The 17,304-nt window shown below is 38.9% G+C and overlaps 1 protein-coding gene across 3 annotated transcripts in view; it reads right to left on the reverse strand.

Annotated features, from left to right (window-relative positions):
- The window catches only part of cux1b (cut-like homeobox 1b), a 216,163-nt gene extending 199,234 nt beyond the window's left edge, over nucleotides 1-16,929 (reverse strand). The window contains exon 1 of one of the 3 annotated variants that reach the window (XM_061973073.1): nucleotides 16,745-16,910. In XM_061973073.1, coding sequence (XP_061829057.1) covers nucleotides 16,745-16,807 — 63 coding nt within the window. In that variant the 5' untranslated portion in view covers nucleotides 16,808-16,910. Of the gene's footprint in view, nucleotides 1-16,744 lie in introns of all 3 variants that reach the window. The other 2 variants (XM_061973071.1, XM_061973072.1) reach the window with 2 other exon arrangements.
- Nucleotides 16,930-17,304: the final 375 nt, after the last annotated feature.

The following is a 17,304-nucleotide window of genomic DNA, read 5'->3' on the forward strand; positions in this document are numbered from 1 at the left end:
TTTTAATGAACATCAGCAGCTGGAGCCTGAGGAATAGGCTGAGATGGCTTAAAGCTACGGACATCTCGGTTGGCTTGGATTTTCATCATCAAAAGCATCACACACACACACTAAAATTGTTTTTGCCACTAGCCTATTCTCACAAAGACCAGGAAAGGCTGCAAAAACCACCATGAGAAATGTGTATACTGTGATCACATACTAATAACGTTGCTGCAATCTGATGACAACTGTCTGAAACATTTAGTTTTTTCCAGGTACAATACACAACTATATCACAGGGGGGAAAACAAACCACTTTAAACTTTATTTATATATAGCACTTTTCATACACAGGCAAGCGCTGTACAAAAAAAATAGAAGAGAAGAAAACCCACGCACGCACACACACACACACACACACACACACACACACACACGCACACGCACACGCACACGCACACGCACACGCACACGCACCAGAATTGACAATAACAAAGCAAAAACAAAACAAAACATAGCATGGCACTGAGGATTTGTGGGGGGAAAAAACGCCACCTTTGAGGCATCCCATACTGGAGAATAACTGAAAGTAATGCCAACTAAAAAAAATATAAAACATGATGAAATATATGTAAAGATAAAATATAAAAAATATGAATATTACATTAAAAAAAAACAATAAAAACAAAAAAAATAGCTATGTGCACATAGACACAATTAATCGGATTACAAGCCTAACCGGAATAAAAATGCTTCACGTAAACACGCCATTTGGAATCTTCTGACTAGGGCTGCAACTAACGATTAATTTGATAATCGATTAATCTGTCGATTATTACTTCGATTAATCGATTAATAATCGGATAAAAGAGAAAAACAACATTTCTATCCTTTCCAGTATTTTATTGGAAAAAAAACAGCATACTGGCACCATACTTATTTTGATTATTGTTTCTCAGCTGTTTGTACATGTTGCAGTTTATAAATAAAGGTTTATTAAAAAAAATAAAACATTTTTTTTAAATAAAAGAAAATTGCCTCTGCGCATGCGCATAGCATAGATCCAACGAATCGATGACTAAATTAATCGCCAACTATTTTTATAATCGATTTAATCGATTAGTTGTTGCAGCCGTAATTCTGACCCAATCACACACGTTCGAAACAAAATTGAAATCCAATCAAGACAGGTGGTTTATGCCGATAGTCATTCGGATTGTAGCACATGAAAACACCTCTTCCGAAATACGGGTTGAAATTGTCCTTAATGCGCATGTCTTTGACGTCAGCCATACTTTGGTGGTGAAGAGGGACTAAATGTAATAGTCTCGGAATGAGGTGATTGTCTTGCTGCTGTGTCAACATGTACACAAGTAGCGTTATATACTGTTGAGTTTGTTGCTCTAAAACCGAGACTAGCAAAAAACAAAAGTATGTTCTGGAGTGTCACGTGTCGATGTAACAACAACAGGAGTGATCCAGTTGCCGTCTCAACGAGCTGTTTTATTCACGACCTTACAGCTACTCCAAGTGCTAACTGCTGGTCTGAGGCACGTGCACAGAATGTGGTAACATGAGGCAACTCGTACATATCACAACATAAATGGCACATGGCTCCATTTCAAAAAGAAAGTTAAAACAAAAGTAGTGAACCAAAAAAACATTGTTAAATAAGTACAGTGACAATGTTGAACAAGCAGAAATGCTCAAAGCCACGTTTGTTAACAGCAGAAGTCGCTGCTGTTTCAGCACCGGCAATGAGCGAATTCGTACAAATGATGGCGCCATAGCACAAACAATAACACACCTTTCCTATTACGGTATATGGTGCGCATGGCAAAGTAATGTATTTCGATTTGAGGTGTGATGCATGAAAATTCACGTCATAATCAGATCCTTTTTTTCAGGGTCCATGTACACAGTAACATTCTAATCCAAATTAGGATCAGTTTAAATACATTTTGCCCATTTACATGTGGCTAATGAAAGAATAATAGTAATAATATTAATAAATGCGATAAAAAAACAACACAATAAAATAATTTAAAAAAACTGAGTTTAAGCTGATCAGTAAAAAGCCTGATTAAAAAAGGTGTGTCTTAAGCCATTTTTTTTTTTTTTTTATGTCAATGCTCTCTGCAGTCCTTAGGCTCTCTGGCAAGCTGTTGCACAAGTGGGGGCCATAGTTGCTAAATGCTGCCTCACCGTGGGTCTTTATTCTGGTATTTGTTAAAGCAAAAAGGCCAGTTCCAGAGGACCTCAGGATCCGCGAGGGTTGATACGGTAAAAACAGGCCTGTAGATAAGAAGGCGCAAAGGCCATTAAAGATATTTAAAAGCTAACAATAGAACTTTAAAATCGACCGTGAAGCAGACAGGGAGCCTTAAACTTTTAAACTGGTGTAATGTGCTCCCGCCCTCTGGTCGTCATTGTAAAGTTCTGTTATTATTTTTGGGAAGGAAAGAGAGCAAGGCATTACAATAGTCTTAACGACAGGGGGGGAAAGCATGCATTAGCACCTTCGTGTTGGCCTGAGAGAGAAACGGGCGGACTCTGGCTATGTTCTTAAGATGATAAAAACTTATTTTTGTAATATTTTTAATATGTGGGATAAAAGTCAGCTCGAAGTCAAAAATCACGCCCAGATTTTTTATAGACTGTGTTGGTTTAAAATCTAGTAATTTTGGTCAAAGTTTCTCCCTCTGATCCTCAGGGCCTAAAACTAAAACCGCTGTTTTGTCCTTTCAGCACTTTTGCACTAGGAACACTGTCTTGTCATAGCTTTAACATTAATACTCACAAATGGCTTATATATTCCTCTCAGCAAAAATAGATATTTGTTATTCATTTGTTCAAAACATTACATTCCATGTCCAAAAGACGTTTCAACAGTACATGCAAGACACGACTCCCATTTGGTCAGAAACCCTGACAATGTTTTTACCATATATCAATGATATACAACTATACTGAATCAAATATAGGACAACATGGACAAAGTTAGGGCTGCAACCATTAATCAATTTTGAAAAGTATTTGATTTATATTATGTTGCATCGATTAAGTGTTTTATGAGTGTAACTAATACACATTTATAAAATCCATAAAGCATTGAGTGGCCAGAAATTTAAATACGCAAACAGTTTCTGCAATGCCGCTGCAAAAACACACACGAGTGCAGTAGTGTGTGTTTTTTTAATATACGGACATGCACGTGTTAAAAGTACAATTTCAATGTTAATGATGTGCATTTATTAAAAATGTATTATAAAGGTTATTGCAAGCACCAAAAAGGTTTATTTAAACTATTTTCCCAAAAATACGCTTTGCGGCTATAATGTGTTTTATCCGATAACTCGATTACTAAAATTATCATTAAATCATATGTTCAATAGCAGTAATCTAACAAATATTCAATAAAAAATATTTGTTAGCGGTTTAATGACTCTTTTTCTTTGATAAGCACTGTCTTAAAATTAGCGTCATATCTCCTTGTTTGCTCAGATTTGGAGTCACTGGTTTTGAGCAGGTCTGTGTAGTCAGGTCACTGATAGATAGATAGTACTTTATTGATTCCTTCAGGAGAGTTCCCTCAGGAAATTATTAAATTGTGAGCGTGTTAACCTGGGCCGATAACAAATTTTACTGGAGGATATATAGAGCTACAAATTATTGTTGACAAACGATAATATTGTCAACATTATTTGGGGATTCAATTAATTACTGATGTAATGATTATACGTAATAATGCAAGTATACCCTTTTATAAATAAAGTTGATTTGATTCAAATGCAATAAATTTGTATTCCTCATATATTTTAACATTGTAATTGGAATGTAAACCTTAAAATATCCAAGTAAAAAAACAAACAACTAATAATAAAATATATTATGTCAGCACAATGTTGCAAAATCACAACCAAAAGCAATAAGCTAGGTTCTGTCTCTATTAAGTTATTCTGACCGAAATGATGACCGTTACCATTACTATCGCGCTATTGTCCAGGCCTATGCGAGCGAAAGGCAGAAAAGCTCTGACTCTCTTAAGGGAGAACTTATTGTGAGCCACCTGTTGGCATGTACCTGTATAAAACTCCAGACCCCAACTATAAGAAAACCAGATTTTTTTCAGTCTTTTTTCCACAGAAAAAAATATAGGTTGTATTCGGTTACGTGACTTTTGAGCGAAAAAAAAAAAAAAAAAGTGTAAAGAAAGCATCCAGAGTGCGACCTATCAGAGTATGCAAGGGGGCTAGATCTTACAGCTAAAAGCAGATACGAGCAAAAAATCATAACCATGCAATGGAATCTATCACTAAGCATTAAGAAAAAGAGATTTGTCGAGTGATCAAGGATTATTATTATCATAGGATGTCGTTGTGGCTTGTGCAGCCCTTTGAGACACTTGTGATTTAGGGCTATATAAATAAACATTGATTGATTGATTGATTAGCCGTCGGTCGCGTTTCCACACGTCGAACAACACTACACGGCAAAACAGATGAAAGAAAGCTTGGAAAAGCCTTGAGATCTACAAATGATTTGTGTTTGACTGGGTCAAGGAAACTGGTATCAAGATTCTTCCGGATAAATTGTGCATTGGTAATACTCAGGTAAGGTTGCATTTCATAATTTAGCTTTGCGTTTTGTGAGTACATGTCCTTGTAAAGAAACAAGATTCAGCACTTGACAGTCTGTTGATCATATTCCCATTATGTTAACCACTCAAAGACAACCGGTGAGACCACTGAAGACATGGCTGTGTTGTGAAAGAAGACAGACAGGTGATCACAGCTCAATCACTGCATGGCCGGGAACGTTTCGGCAATGTTTGTTGCTTTGTTATGAGTGCACATGATTTCCCCCCCATCTTTATCAAAATATATACAGTAGATGTCAACGTTGAGTATGTGCTGGAAGCTTTATTTACGATTGCTGCCTTTGGTAAAAAGGTTTTGCTCACATTTGCTTTCTTTTATTTGGACATGCCGAGTTGGTGCTTTACAAAACACTCGTGACAGAAATGTGTTTTAAGAACTCCGAAACAAGATCAAATTCAGATAATATCAAGATAACACTTGAATGGGAAATACTAAACGTTAAAAGAAAAATAAACAAACCTTTAACAACATGATCACTGCAAACTTGTACGTTTTTCAACTCCCTTGGACTGGAGTGATACTGTATATTTGAGAGCCATTTTTCTCGTTGTCATTTGGTAAAATCTAGACATCTTTCGCCCTTCTTGATTACGCAAGCGTCGGGCATTTTTCTTCGAGAGAGGCAAAATGTTGCCCAGAACGCTATGAAAACAACCTTCTCTGGCCTCCCATTTCGAGGCTGACATAGTTAATGAGCCGGACATGACGCCAGGTGAATACAATCTACCTTATTTTTCGGACTATAAGTCGCAGTTTTATATCATAGTTTGGCCGGGGGTGCGACTTATACTCAGGAACGACTTATGTGTGAAATTATTAACACATTAGCGTAAAATATCAAATAATATTACTTAGCTCATTCACGTAGAGACTAGACGTATAAGATTTCATGGGATTTAGCGATTAGGAGTGACAGATTGTTTGGTAAACGTATAGCATGTTCTATATGTTATAGTTATTTGAATGACTCTTACCATAATATGTTACATTAACATACCAGGTACGTTCTCAGTTGGTTATTTATGCGTCATATAACATACACTTATTCAGCCTGTTGTTCACTATTCTTTATTTATTTTAAATTGCCTTTCAAATGTCTATTCTTGGTATTGGGTTTTATCAAATACATTTCCCCAAAAAATGTGACTTATACTCCAGTGCGACTTACCGTATTTTCCGCACTATTAGCCGCACCTAAAAACCACAAATTTACTCAAAAGCTGACAGTGCGGCTTTTAACCCGGTGCGCTTTATATATGGATTAATATAACGATTCATTTTCATAAAGTTTCAATCTCGCAACTTCGGTAAACAGCCGCCATCTTTTTTCCCGGTAGAACAGGAAGCGCTTCTTCTTCTACGCAAGCAACCGCCAAGGTAAGCACCCGCCCCCATAGAACAGGAAGCGCTTCTTCTTCTACTGTAAGCAACCACCCGCCCGCGTAGAAGAAGAAAAAGCGCGCGGATATCACCGTACGTTTCATTTCCTTTGTGTGTTTACATCTGTAAAGACCACAAAATGGCTCCTACTAAGCGACCGGGATCCGGTTCATGAAAAGACGCAATCTCTCCATCCGCACACGGATTATTATTTCACAGCAACTGGAGCACGTACGGTGAATATTCGCACCACAGGGAATGAGAAGTCATCCTTCACTGTGGTTCTAGCTTGCCATGCTAATGGCCAGAAACTTCCACCCATGGTGATATTCAAAAGGAAGACCTTGCCAAAAGAGACCTTTCCAGCCTTTCCAGCCGGCGTCATCATAAAAGCTAACTCAAAGGGATGGATGAAGAAAAGATGAGCGAGTGGTTAAGGTAAGTTTAAGTTTACGCGAAGAGGCCGGGTGGCTTTTTTCACGCAGCTCTGTCCATGTTGATATACGTATGTTTGTGATTGCACATTTGCGTACATTTTGGGAGTGAACAGAGTTGTTAGAACGCTGGTTTTTAATATATTATTAAAGTTTGACTGACCTATCTGACTGTTTTTTTGACATTCCTTTAGCGCAGTTAGATGCGGCTTACAACACCGGGCGGCTTATAGGTGGACAAAGTTTTGAAATATGCCGTTCATTGAAGGCGCGGCTTTTAACCCAGGGCGCCTTATGGTGCGGAAAATACGGTATATGTTTTTTTCCTTCTTTATTATGCATTTTCGGCAGGTGCGACTTATACTTCGAAAAATACGGTATACTGCAGGGCTGCAACTAACAACTAATTTGATAATCGATTAATCTGTCGATTATTATCTCGATTAATCGATTAATAATCGGATAAAGGAGACAAACTACATTTCTATCCTTTCCAGTATTTTATTGGGGGGAAAAAACAGCATACTGGCACCATACTTATTTTGATTATTGTTTCTCAGCTGTTTGTAAATGTTGCAGTTTATACCGTATTTTCCGCACCATAAGGCGCCCTGGGTTATAAGCCGCGCCTTCAATGAACGGCATATTTCAAAACTTTGTCCACCTATAAGCCGCCCCGTGTTGTAAGCCGCATCTAACTGCGCTAAAGGAATGTCAAAAAAACAGTCAGATAGGTCAGTCAAACTTTAATAATATATTAAAAACCAGCGTTCTAACAACTCTGTTCACTCCCAAAATGTACGCAAATGTGCAATCACAAACATACGTATATCAACATGGACAGAGCTGCGTGAAAAAAGCCACCCGGCCTCTTCGCGTAAACTTAAACTTACCTTAACCACTCGCTAATCTTTTCTTCATCCATCCCTTCGAGTTAGCTTTTATGATGACGCCGGCTGGAAAGGTCTCTTTTGGCAAGGTCTTCCTTTTGAATATCACCATGGGTGGAAGTTTCTGGCCATTAGCATGGCAAGCTAGAACCACAGTGAAGGATGACTTCTCATTCCCTGTGGTGCGAATATTCACCGTACGTGCTCCCGTTGTATCCACAGTGCGGTTCACAGGAATATCAGTTGCTGTGAAATAGTAATCCGTGTGCGGATGGAGAGATTGCGTCTTTTCATGAACCGGATACCTGTCGCTTAGTAGGAGCCATTTTGTGGTCTTTACAGATGTAAACACACAAAGGAAATGAAACGTACGGTGATATCCGCGCGCTTTTTCTTCTTCTACGCGGGCGGGTGGTTGCTTACAGTAGAAGAAGAAGCGCTTCCTGTTCTATGGGGGCGGGTGCTTACCTTGGCGGTTGCTTGCGTAGAAGAAGAAGCGCTTCCTGTTCTACCGGGAAAAAAGATGGCGGCTGTTTACCGAAGTTGCGAGACCGAAACTTTATGAAAATGAATCTTAATATTTATCCATATGTAAAGCGCACCGGGTTATAAGGCGCACTGTCAGCTTTTGAGAAAATGTGTGGTTCTTAGGTGCACCTTATAGTGCGGAAAATACGGTAAATAAAGGTTTATTAAAAAAATAAAATAAAAGTAGCCTCTGCGCATGCGCATAGCATAGATCCAACGAATCGATGACTAAATCGCCAACTATTTTTTATAATTGATTTTAGTCGATTAGTTGTTGCAGCCCTACTATACTGTCTCACATTCAGGTCAATATGCACACCAAACACCAATGGGAAGTAGGCCTGGGCCGACAACAACTTTTGCTTGACGATGTATTGGCCTAAAAATGACTGCTGATAAACGATATTATTGTCAATATTTTATGGGACCAAATTAAACGATGTAATGATAATACATAATAAATGCAATAAACTTGTATTTCTCGTATATTTCAACATATGAATTATAATGTAAACCTTTAAATCCCCAAGATAAATAAAACAAATAATAATAAAATGCACTTGAACAAAAATCACAACTAAAAGCAATAAAATATGTTAAGGAGGGGTTGGGGGTCTCAAACATACACAACCAAAACAATAAATAAAATGGCTAAATAAATGATTGACAAAGTTGCACTTCAATATTGAACATGTAGGCAGAAGTAGAGTTGTACATTACTTAATTGACAATCGAGTTTGGACCTTTTAAAACAAAAGTGCAGACACTTAGTGAAGACTCTACATTATAAGTACATCTACTTATAATGTATGATGTTAATACATCTTAACAGGTTAGATGCAAAACAAACCTGAAGTCTGACAGATTCTGAGTGAGGAACACCGACATGACTGGACAACATGACAAATGTCTGTCAAACATTTGCAGCCCTTTCAGAAAAGCTCGTTATAAAACAGTATTAACTAGCAGCGTGTCTTAGGCGATGTGTTTCACCACACTGTTTTGTAAACACTGGCCTGGCTTGTTCACTAAAAGCGAAGTGAGTTTGGACTGTCGTGTGGTTTTGTTTCAAGTGGAAGTGCAGGTTTGTCGTGTATCTATGGTTGTGTTCGATACGCTAATCTTGTTTCAAAGGTTTAAACTGAAATATGGTGGCATTTGGTTTTGTTATCATTTTGTCTGTATTTGCTACTACATGCTAACTAGTTGCACTACCTCGTCGCACAAAGACTCAAAGAAACTTAATAGCTATGTGCACATGGACACATTTAGCCATCCATCCATTTTCTACCACTTGTCCCTTTTGGGATGGCGGGGGGTACTGGAGCCTATCCCGGCTGCACTGGGGTATGGCATGTACACCCAGGACAAGTCACCACCTATCGGATTAAAAATGCTTAATGTAAACACGCCATTCGTAACATTCTGACCCGATCACTCACGCTTGGATCAAAATTTAATTTGGATGGAGACACGTGGTTTATGCAAATAGTCATTCGGATTGGGGCACATGGAAACACTTCTTCCGAAATTCGGGTTGAAATGATCCTTACTGCGCATGTCTTTGACATCAGCCATGCTTTGGTGGTGGAGCGGGGACTAAATATATATTAGTCTCGGAATAAAACGATTATCTTGCGGCTGTCTCCCACCAGTCAACATGGACACAAGTAACGTTATATACTGTTGAGTTTGTTACTCTAAAACCGAGACTAGCAAAAAACAAAAGTATGTTCTTGAGTGTCATTTGTCTATACAACAATAAAAAGGAGTGATACATTTGACATCTGAATGGAGCGGTTTTATTCACGACCTTACAGCTATGCTAAGTGCTAACTGCTAGGACATACACTGTACAGAATGTCGTAACATGAAGACGCCAACCCATACATATCGCAACATAAATGGCACAGAAAAACTCCATTTCAAAAAGAGAGATTAAACAAAAGTAGTGAAGAGACGAAAGAAATTGATAAATAAATACTGTGACAACGTTGGACAAGCAGAAATGCACAGAGCCATGTTTGTTTACAGTGGAAGTCATTGCTTTTTCAGCACCTGCAGTGAGAGAACTCGTACAAAAGATGGTGCTATAGCACAAATAATAACACACATTTCTGTTTATGGTATATGGCGCGCATGTCAAAGTAAAGTTTTCGGATTTAAGGTGAGATGTAGGGCTGGGCGATATAGCCTTTTGTTAATATCTCGATATTTTTAAGACATATCACGATACACAATATATATCTGGATATTTTGCCTTAGCCTTGGATGAACACTTGATGCATATAATCACAGCAGTATGATGATTCTATGTGTCTACATTAAAACATTATTCTTCATACTGCATTAATATATGCTCATTTTAAACTTTCATGCAGAGAGGGAAATCACAATTAAGTCAATTTACCAAAACTGTATTTATTAAACAGTTATTAAGCAGTGGCACAAACATTCATGCATGCATGCATTAGTGCACTTTTGTGCATGATGTCATTAAGATGACATATCAAAACAACACTAAATTAAAGTGCACTTTTTGCACAAGATATTTCAATAACTGTCAAATAAAAATGAGTTGCCTAAGAGGAAATCAAATAGTGTATGTCCTTTGCTATGTGGTAGGTTACTACGGACGTTATTAAATTCTATTGTTGACTATTTTTTTTCATACGATCTGGAAATGGTTGCTTCGGCATTTTGTGTGTGTGGCACTGAACGGAGATGTTGACATGCAGTTTCAAGCACTCTTCATTCTCTAGCGGGGGACTTTTCAAATAATGCTACACATTAGCAGTAGGTGCAACTTTTTCTAACAACGCTTTTGTCGCATACTTGTTCGACATATTCCCGTTTGAAGCCAAACCACCGCCAGACGATAGGAATTAATTCTTCCTTCATTTGTTACCAGATTCGCACCTTCTTTCTCTCGTATTACCACTCCGCTAGCATCACAGCTAATGTTACCCATGCTGCTACCTCTCATGCGAGGGCGTATGACGCGACAGTATGTGACGTATGTAATAAGGTGCGCTTGTCTGTGAGAAGGAGAGACAAGAAAGAGTGAGAAGAGCCTGGAGTGTAATGCCCGCAGCTAAAAGCAACTGCGTGAGAACATATACTCCAATATCACGATATAGTCATTTTCTATATCGCACAGAGACAAACCCGCGATATATCGAGTATATCGATGTATCGCCCAGCCCTAGTGAGATGCATTAAAATTCCCGCCAAAGTCGGATAATTTTTAAGGGTCCGTATACACAATAACATTCTCATCCGAATTACGACCAGATTAAATACATTTTGCCCATGTACATGTGGCTAATGACGAGAGAAATCACCCCCTTCTTTTCATTCTGTTACAGCACAAAGCTGATAAGCGACGAAAAGCATGAAAATCTTGAAGTATGCACATAGCGATTTATAGACGCTGGAAAACTTACCAACTTAAGTTTCATTTATCGTCGGTTAATTGACTTAGACATTGACCCAGGTCTAATGGGACGTAGACCATTTTTAAGTAAATTTGTCATAAAAAGCTTTGGACAAGAAAACGATCCCGCTTGGAAAGTCTGAGTTCTGACCTCAAACGTAAACAAAAAACATGGCTGCCAGAAGTTGTTGGAGAAGTCACCGCTATGCCAATTCATGTCGTCAGTTTTATTCTACTAAACACTGGCATGGAAACGGGATTGCAGAACATCCCCAGGTTATCAAAATAATTCAAAGAGATCATTTATCATTCAAAGAAACTTTTGTCAAATATAATATTTCAGTGCGTCTGACAGAGGACACTGAATTGACCTCCTTTGTCATTCAAACACACTTTGTACTCGTCGTAGGTAAGATATTTCCAACTACGCGGTTTTCTGGAAAGCTGCATGAACAGACAAAAAAAATGGGACCGGAACGAGGATGAAAATGGTCCTTCTCTAAGGGCCTTCCTCCAGTAGCCTTATGGTGGGACTGAGAGTAAATAAGATGTCATCAATAATAGACAGTGAATGTTCTGAGGAGTTCTACACACACCAGCTCTGACTGATTCCTATCCTGCAGACAGGCCTGCCAAGCGCCAGCCTTTTTGCACACGCTCAGATTCACGGTCCTGACTAATCGCTTGTGATAGGGGCCTTTGCCATAATTACCCAGGGCCTTATCACAAACTTATGCGATGCATTTTTCATGTCCTGGCTGCTGGCGCTGCCTTCACTGTCCATGCTGGCAGTCAATCTACGAGGGGAGGGGAGCGGGGAGGAAGGGAAAAAAAAAAAAAAAAAGACTGATCCCGCACAAATTCACACACTCCAGTTCAAATAGGGAGAAATGTGTGAGAGCGGGGTGAAGGGCCAGCGAGGAGACGGAAAAAAATAAAAATGGTAGGAAGAAGGGAGGGCAAGATTGGATGGAGGTGGTGGGTGAACAGGAAGGGGGAGGGAGATAGTGAGGACAGCAAGGAGAGAGAGCAGCACATTTTTTTACATAATGCATGAACAAGGGAGCAGGGGTAGGAGGGCACCACAGGATCAAATAAATAGGAGAAGTGAAGCCTTGATGATGTGGCATAAGTGCAACACAAAGGCTGCCGGGGGACGACTTATTCAGTGTGCTTTTGTCTAACACACTTGCAGTGACCTAAAAAATGTTTTAAGTTTTAACCATGTGTGATTTGGGGGGGCACTAGCCTAGATAATACCATGTTATGTTAATGAGCAAGTGGGCTTCTAATATTCATCAAGTTGAAATCCAGCTCGGGCAATGTTAAATGCCACAGGGAGAGGGGGCACGCACACACACACACACACACACACACACACACACAGACAGACACACATTCTTGTATTTCTTACCTTCCTGAGACCTCCGAAAAATGCCTACCTCTGTAGGACCACCCTTTCTAGATATATAAAGATTTGTATTCACAACATTGATAACATATACATACTATGCAAATATAAAAAACCTTGTTGTGAAAAATGAGTTGGAATTTAACAGGCAAATGGTCACAATTTCACAAGAAAAACTTTGTGCAAATTTTGGCAGAATTATAATGAAAGTTGTAATTTTACTCAACGCAAGTCAACATTTTACAAGAAAAACTGAATATTTGTGCAACGTTATGATAAAAGTAGGAATTTTACTCAATAACAGTTGCAGTTTTACAAGAAAAGCTTAAAGTTTTGGCAGTTTTATGAAAAGAGTCATCGTTCTACTGGACAAACGTCATAGTTTTATAAGAAAACTTTAACATTTTGGCAATATTACAATAACAATCTGAATTTTACTTGGCAAAATTATGACAAAAGTCATAATGTCACTATTTTACAAGAACAAAAAAATGGCAATATTGTGATACAAGTCTGAATTTTATGACAAATGTCACCATTATGCATTAAAGAGTAATAATTTTACGAGAAAATATTGCAATATTACAGGAACAGAAAGAATATGAGAAATTGTTCCCAATTTTCCAAGAAAAAAGTCGACACATTGTGAGAAAATGACAGCTTGAAGATAATTTTTGTTGTTGTTGAATTTTTTGTTTGTAATTGGTTTTTAATCTTCATTATTCACTTCATGTCATTACAGTATCTCTCTCTATATATATATATATATATATATATATATATATATATATATACATATATATATACATATATATACACATACATATATATATATATATATATATATACACATACATACATACATATATATATACATATATATATATATATATATATATATACACATACATACATACATACATACATACATACATACATACATATATATATATATATATATATATATATATATATATATATATATATATATATATATATATATATATATATATATATATATATATATATATATATATATATATATATATATGTATGTGTGGGGAAAAAAATCACAAGACTATTTCATCTCTACAGGCCTGTTTCATGAGGGGGGGTACCCTCAATCATCAGGAGATTGATCTCCTGATGATTGAGGGTACCCCCCCTCATGAAACAGGCCTGTAGAGATGAAATAGTCTTGTGATTTTTTTTCCCCACACATACATATATTGCGCTCTACTACCGTATCGAGCACTATTTTTTGGATAACCTTATTAAAACATATATATATATATATATTTTTTTTTTATTTTTTTATTATTAATTTTGACCGAAGGGGGCGCATTTCAATTTCTTACACACACTTGTTATTACATGTTAGCCACATGGGGAAGCACTTAAAATTTTTACACACACTTCTTATTTCATATGTTGACCAGAGGGAGCACTTTTAAAACTGACACACAGTCAGTATGAAAAATGGTCCCACATCTGCGGTCCCCTCCAAGGTTTCTCATTGTCCCATTGGGTTCAGTTTTTCCTTGCCCTGATGTGGGATCTGAGCCGAGGATTTCGTTGTGGCTTGTACAACCCTTTGAGACACTCGTGATTTAGGGCTATATAAGTAAATATTGATTGATTGATTGACTGTATTTATCTGGCACAAGTGGAACGCCAGTCCCTGAAAATAATGCCTACATTAAACCGGTCCGTGGTGCAAAAAAGGTTGGGGACCACTGACATATGGGACGCGGGTTGTCTTACGTCAGCCCCGGAAGCCGTAAAATCAGCCGTTCAGCTGGCGCGTTTTTTTTCGGGGGACGAGTAGGGAAGTCCTTATTTCGCTGCCGTCTTGTTTTATCATATATTGCTGCCTTTGCACCTGTCATTTTTTACTTTTGAATGCACATTAAATCAACAAAAAATCCTGACTTTGGAGCAGTGGTTCTTAACCTGGGTTCGATCGAACCCTAGGGGTTCGGTGGAGCCTCCGCCGCAGAGGTCAAAACACACCTGACTCATCGTGTAAATAAAAACTTCTCCCTATGGACGTATTATGGATACCACCAAACAATGTTCCCTCTAATTTTCCTTATGTGTGAGCAAACCTAAAACCTCCTTGAGCATTCAAAGCACATGTGAGCGACGTCAGACGTGCACATGCACTGTGGCCACACCAGCACACCTGTCCCAAACCTGACTAAATAACAAGTTAAATGTTTTATTATTGTAATCAAATGACAGCAGTCATTTAAATGATATTATTTTCTAATATAAGTGTTTTGGCCCACTTACAATGACAATAACAAAAAAATACTGTTTTTCATGAGCTGTGTACTAGTACTGTATGTCTGGGTGGGGGTCCTGTTTTGGAAATAATTTGTACCCCTTTCAGATATCGCATTTAGTTCCCACTAAAACATTCACATGTTGCACAATGAGATGTAAACATGGGATCATGTGTACATTCCTGTAACTTTGTTTGTAAAATATATCTTTATTAGTATGTCTTTAAAATAATAACATAATTTCATGATTAATATGCGCTGCTGACCCGTCTCCGCTCGGGATGATCCTGCTGGCCCCACTATGGGCTGGACTCTTACTATTATGTTGGATGCACTATGGACTGGACTCTCACAATATTATGTCAGACCCACTCGACATCCATTGCATTCGGTCTCCCCTAGAGGGTGGGGGGTTACCCACATATGCGGTCCTCTCCAAGGTTTCTCATAGTCATTCACATCGACGTCCCACTGGGGTGAGTTTTTCCTTGCCCTTATGTGGGCTCTGTACCGAGGATGTCGTTGTGGCTTGTGCAGCTCTTTGAGACACTTGTGATTTAGGGCTATATAAGTAAACATTGATTGATTGAATGATTGATAACATTTATAAATTAAGATTAAACGAAAGGAAAAAACATTTTATTTTTCACTAAAGAAGGGTTTCGGTGAATGCGCATATGAAACTGGTGGGGTTCGGTACCTCCAACAGGGTTAAGAACCACTGCTTTGGAGCAATGTTCACGGACTCTAGTATTTGGCTCTCTATTAGATTGCAATGGTTTTTTCCGTATTGGGACCATGATTTCGGTCCTCATATGGAAGGTACTTTTCCTTGTTGGTGTCTCAAGAAGGGTGGAAATACAAGAACACACACACACACACACACACACACACACACACACACACACACACACACACACACAACAGTGCCATTGTCTGGGTGTCTTGTGATAGGTCAAACTGCCTCCAATATACACTAGCTGCGTTCACACGCACATTGGGCCCAATATTCGATCCGGTTCCGCCTTCCATAACGCGTGCATGTCCAGATCATTACCTTTGGCACGATTCCTGGACTTCGCCGTCCAAAAAAAAAAAAAATGTAAAAAAAAAAAAGGTCCCTAACCTCCTTCGTTAATATTTATGTCGTCAACAAACAAAGTGTACGTGGCAGTGTTTGTGTCTAAAACAGCTCTCAAACCGCTAGCCCAAAGATGTTGCTAACAAGTAAACTTGCTAGTGAATAACAGATAAAAACGGAGGAATAACGAGTGTTGTTTGTATTTTGTTGTATTATTTGTCGTGCCGGTAAAACATTTAGCTGACGGCGGCTAAAGCTCCAGGCTAACTACTACTCGCTAAAAGTTGAACAACACGCCATAAAAAGGTGGCGAAGAAGCAAATCTTTCCCGTACTAGCAGCACCGTTTTTGTGAAGAGGGCTTTTTTTTCTTGTTATTTCCCCGCGTCGCCGCCGTGTCGTCGCCCGCCGGTCGCCCCAATTGCGGCGTCCGATCGATGCGGAATTGAACAAAGAGGATCAATTTCTGATCAGCCACTTTCATCAATGCGAGGCGAGGGGGAGCTCTCGGCTTCTCTTCCCCCCGCGGTACAAACAGGCGACCGAGACGACGGCGGCGGCGGAAGGCGGACAAAAGCACACAGAACGTCAAGCCGCCGAGCAAGAGCCTCGGCGAAAGGGAGCCGAGCGAGCCGGAGAGAGATGGACACTGACCTGTAGTTGTTGTAAGTCAAAGCGCTTCCAATATTGAAACATCGATCCTGCATTGGCCGCCATCTTGAGACATATTGAGACAGGAATGAGATGCTGATAGAGCGCGCGGGGGTTGGAGTTCAGTGGAGAGGAGCGGGAGGATGGAACACCCGGACCGGAATCCTCGTCCCGGAGCGCAGCGGCTGCACGGAGCGGAGTCTCTCTGCGGGAGTGTCGCTTTAATAACGCCATTGTAATTGCTTAAATAGCGTTTCTATAAACACACAGAATTCGCAGGTAAATGCCAAATTCGGCTTTATATTTCACCTGAAACAATGTTGTTATTCAAGATAAAAGAAAAATAATGTTAGAGGGGCCACTAGGAGGCTATTTAGACGATCAGCTGCTTGGAAGTAGGACTGGGCCAGGGGTCGGCAACCCAAAATGTTGAAAGAGCCATATTGGACCAAAAATACAAAAACAAATCTGTCTGGAGCCGCAAAAAATTAAAAGCCATATTACATACAGATAGTGTGTCATGAGATATAAATTGAATTAAGAGGACTAAATGACCTCAAATA

Source organism: Nerophis lumbriciformis, linkage group LG17 (genome assembly GCF_033978685.3).
Source record: "Nerophis lumbriciformis linkage group LG17, RoL_Nlum_v2.1, whole genome shotgun sequence".
Lineage (NCBI taxonomy): Eukaryota > Metazoa > Chordata > Actinopteri > Syngnathiformes > Syngnathidae > Nerophis > Nerophis lumbriciformis.